Source organism: Cupressus sempervirens, chromosome 4 (genome assembly GCF_028749045.1).
Source record: "Cupressus sempervirens isolate cs-2001-9-10 chromosome 4, ASM2874904v1, whole genome shotgun sequence".
NCBI lineage: Eukaryota > Viridiplantae > Streptophyta > Pinopsida > Cupressales > Cupressaceae > Cupressus > Cupressus sempervirens.
The window spans coordinates 522,337,730-522,342,430 of record NC_143121.1 but is presented as its reverse complement, the minus strand read 5'-3'; the positions used below and the strand labels follow the sequence as shown (position 1 = coordinate 522,342,430).

General features: G+C 37.8%; 1 protein-coding gene across 1 annotated transcript; it reads left to right on the top strand.

The window, feature by feature from the left end:
• Positions 1-559: 559 nt before the first annotated feature.
• Positions 560-3,793, top strand: LOC149562229 (voltage-dependent chloride channel 1, chloroplastic-like). Its single transcript, XM_089825769.1, has 5 exons — positions 560-609; positions 698-1,312; positions 2,365-2,532; positions 2,707-2,913; positions 3,137-3,793. Exons 2-5 carry the CDS (start codon positions 698-700, stop codon positions 3,344-3,346), a joined length of 1,200 nt encoding a protein of 399 aa, XP_089681895.1. The 5' UTR covers positions 560-609; the 3' UTR covers positions 3,347-3,793.
• Positions 3,794-4,701: the final 908 nt, after the last annotated feature.

Sequence of the window (4,701 nt, the reverse complement as noted above, 5' to 3'; positions counted from 1 at the left end):
GGAATACCGAGGGTTTTCTTCCTTATTTTCCCCCCCAGTGCTTGTACTTGTACTTTGAATGAGAAAAAACAACAAAACAACAAAATTAATTTGAAATATAGAATAATAATAACAATAAAATTATTAAACTAAAAGATAACTAAGACATAAATAAAAATTTCACAATCATTTCATTTATGGAGAAACAAAAATTTATATAATTTTAGAAATATTTTTAGATTCATCCATATCTATCTCATTTTCTCCTATTAAAATTCCCTACTTTCCAAGAGTTCACTTCATGAATTTCAAAGTAATCAAATTTATCCCATTTGTCTAAATTCTAAATTCCATATATGTTGAATTAATCTGCTTCTCTACTAAATTTTATATAAACTAAATCTGTAACTATTAACAAAAACATATCAAATAGATTTTAGAGAATTGAATTTTATACAAAATAAACATAAAATGAGGGGGGAAAAGTGGGCAAGACGAACAAAAAGATATCAAATAGATTTTAGAGAATTGAATTTTATACAAAATAAACATAAAATGAGGGGGGGAAAGTGGGCAAGGCGATGCGTGGAGGATATTTTGCTCATGGGCGTGAGGAGCAGGGAATGACAGGTATGCACCTATTTGCCTTTCTCGTTTCTGCTCTCCACTCTCATCTTCACTATTCTCTCCAGAGTGACCGAGAGCAAACATTTGGCAGATGATGCAGATGCAATTGCAGAGGCACGCATTTGCACTGAGGAATGGGAATCAGATTCAGAGGGCGCCATTGTCATCCCCACAAGTGCTCACAATGAAAGCCAAAGCAGAGATGAGAGAAATCCAAATCCACCCATTGCTGAAATGGGTGGATGATGTGAAGGAGAGAGGAATGCGGAAGAAGAAATCAGTGTACAATCACGAAGACTGGGTAAGCCATAGGAGCTCCACCAGGCACATTCGGCATTTCATGTCCAGCCTCTCCTCGCGCGTCATTCTCTCGCTTATACCACCGGTCTGCATATTTACAGGCATAGCAGCCCTGGTTGGAGCCTATAACACTGCGGTGGGGGAATATGGGTTTCTATCACTGCCTCTTCTTCACGCCTCTTCGTTGCCCTATCAGCTCACGGCCCCTGCCCTTGCCCTACTTCTCGTTTTCCGAACAGAAGCCTCTTATGCTCGCTACGAGGAGGGCCGAAAGGAATGGACCAGAATTATAGGGCTTGTTACGGACTTTGCAAGGCAAGCCACTGCCGGGATTCGACATCCTGATGATGCCCTACTCAAACACCAGCTCTTGGACTACATTATGGCCTTTCCCTTCGCTCTCAAGGTTTCTTTCACTTCTTTTTTCCTCATTTTATAATGCTTGTATGATTGGACAAAATTAGTCTTGTCAGAGCAGGGCATTTTTGTCCCGTCCACTCCCTTATATCTGCTTTGCAATTTCCCCAGCACACTTTTTGACGGGAAAACTTGTATGATGAATGCGAATACTGTTTTAAATTAGGGTTTAATTTCACGGGTTCTGCGCCTAATTGTGGAGATGGTTGTATCATAGCGTCCACCGCTGGAACAACATTTTCTTTGATGTCCGTGAGAGGTTTTCATGGTAGATTATATTGAGAGGGTGTTCCCCCAATTATATAATGAATAAGAGTACTGTTTTTTATGATGGTGTTCCCCCAATTATATAATGAATAGGGAGTACTCTTTGCATGTTTCTGGATTCAATTGCGTTGTTTTTTTCGCATTGACCTTTGGGATCATAGTCCCTGATGGATGGATCACGGAGTCTGAAACGTTGATGAAAAAACAACACAAGTGAATCCAGAAACATGCAAAGATCTCCAATGGATTGTGGAAATTTACTGTCTCTTGAATAGGATTACTGTTTTAGATGATGGCGTGGCTAGGGGTTCGGTGTCTGATTTTTGAGTTGCTGTATGACAGTGTCTACTGTTGGGACAATATTTGGTTTGATGATGTACATAAGGTTTTAGATAATGGGGTAACCATCTGGGTTTCATGCCTAATTTTCAAGTTTGATGTATAACAATGCCCGCTGCTGTGAAAACCTTTCCTTTGATTGATATATATGAGGTTTTTCTAGTTCCTTAGATTGATAATGTTGATAACAACATTTCCTTAGCTGCCTCATCGATTCCTAGCGTTGTACAAAATAAAATATGAAATTGGGTACCTTACCGGTGACTCTAGCTCGGTGGTTGGTTAAGGATCCATGCCCACAAAGATGTTATTACATATTCTGTTACCCGGTATTTGTATGAAACTTATGGCCCATGTTTTTGTTGCTCGAAATTTATTTATGGTGCTCTGTTGTGAACTTAGCTACTTAATGATAAGTTTCTTCATGTCTTCCAGTGCCACGTTATTTATGGATCAGATATCCGATGTGATTTAGAAAGCTTCCTTCCAGAAAATGACATATCTGTTGTACTCAGTTCGCAGCGTCCACCCCTTTGTATCATTCAGTTCATGTCCGAATGTTTGAGGCAGCTGCACTTGAATGATCATGAACGCAATAATTTTGTAAGCTCTGCCCCCAAACAACTCTGGTTTCTCTAATCCTTTATATATCAGATGACACTTTTCCAATTCGAGCATTCAAATTGATATATCCTAATCAATTTATTAAATCTGATGAGATGTCTTGGTTTTAGTCTTACAAGTTTGTGTGCTACGCCTCCCTTTTCAACTGTACAGGATTCACATCTATCTAAATTCAATGAGAGTATTGCTGTTTGCCAAAGTCTCATTGAAACACCAATTCCACTATCTTATACTCGTCTGACATCAAGATTTTTAGTCCTCTGGCATCTCACTCTTCCCATTATCCTTTGGGACCAATGTGAGTGGATAGTTGTACCAGCTACATTCATCAGTGCAGCATCGCTGTTCTGCATCGAAGAAGTATGTTCCTATTTTACCTTAATGAGATTTGATTTATGCTATCTAGAGTTGGTCTGTGCTCATGTTTTGTGGACCAATACTTGCACCATGTTGTAGGATGAAGTTTTCGCTGTTCTGCATTGAAGAAGTATGCTCCTATTTTACCTTAATGAGATGTAATTTATGGTATCAAAAATTAGTCTATGCTCATGTTTTGTGCACCAATACTTGTACTATGTTGTAGGTTGGAGTACTAATTGAGGAGCCTTTCCCTATGCTTGCATTGGACCAAATCTGTTCCTTGGCTTCCGACAACATTAAGGAAATGATCCGGATCCAGAAATTAATTGATAAACGTTTGCATTCAAAGGAAGGAAAGCTATTCGCAGAAAAGCTTGGTTCAAATGGTATTGTAAGGGGAAACACTAACAGGGAGGAAAATCTCAGAATATAAAAATGCCTGCAAATTATCCTTGATTACTTCCAGTATGTTGGTATCAGAACTGAAATTTCCAGGCACGTCGAGGTATTTACTAGATCAGCATTAGTAGAAAAAACAATAGATAATGATTACAGGTATACACGGGCTTGAGAACATATATGTAAAGGGCTACATATTAATGCAGAACTAGAACTAATGAGTTGCAGCTTAAGCACTTAAGCTCAGTCTGTCAAGCTTTGTTTATATAGGATGGACAGATTGGGAAATAATGTATCCATATTACCTTATGCACTCTTGTAAATATCAGCTGTAGCTGCGAGCCATTTTGGTTTGACTGTCTGGGATTTAATTTTGACTAAAACTAAACATTGGGCTAATTCGGCGGAAGTCGAATCTAGACTATATTAACTGTGACGTACTTCGATGCTTCTATATCATCAACACTTTTCTTGTACTCAACTAGCTGCAAGAACTTGATACTTCTTTTCTAAACAACTCTAATTTTTTGCTTAAATGATTCGGTGCACATAGGGACATTCAAAATCAGTATGAGTATCGACATCAGTGATTTGTTTGTGTACTTCGTTCAACAAACTAGATATCAATTTTGAGATCAGAAACAAAATGGTACAACAACAACAATCAAATCCATGAGGAATTCTCTTTCAGATAACGATGCCAATTTCTAAGGTGCAGAGCCCATGATTTACTTCTAACCTTATAATATTTGATATTGTAAAAATAGTTTGCTTTTCAAGAATTTCCTATTAAATTGAAATTTTGTCCACATTATGATTCTTGTTTCCAAGTGCAGATGCCATGTATCAGCTGATAAAGTTATGAATCACGCCTATATTAAGATCTGAGATTGTTAAATGTGAAATTGAAATGGTAAGAGAAGGTTATGGTCTACTTAGCTCTGCTTATCGATACTGGGTGATTGATAATTCTTTTTTTTGATGTAGATTGTGATCAATGGTCATATTCTGAATTATGTTTTTAATCAACATTACATACACTATTATATACGTTATCAATATGTCTGATCCGCTCTCAGATTGGGCCACACATGCGGTTTGGTCCTTGCGCGGTTCTATAACTGTGGTTTAGTTTTGTCTTTTCTCTCCTGCTCTTGGGTAAATATGCGCTTACGTTTTTGAAGATGGGTTGGTTTGAGAAGCACCGTGGGGAGACTAGGGTGAAGTGCCAAGCCAAAATTATGATGCTTAGTTGATGTGTCGATTGTATAGTATATGTTTATGTGATGCTGATGCAAGCTTTTAGTCCTTTTTATGATAGTTAAATGATAATGATTTTTAACGTCTACAAGGCGAAACATAAGTCTATGGGACAGCCTTCCAACTTAA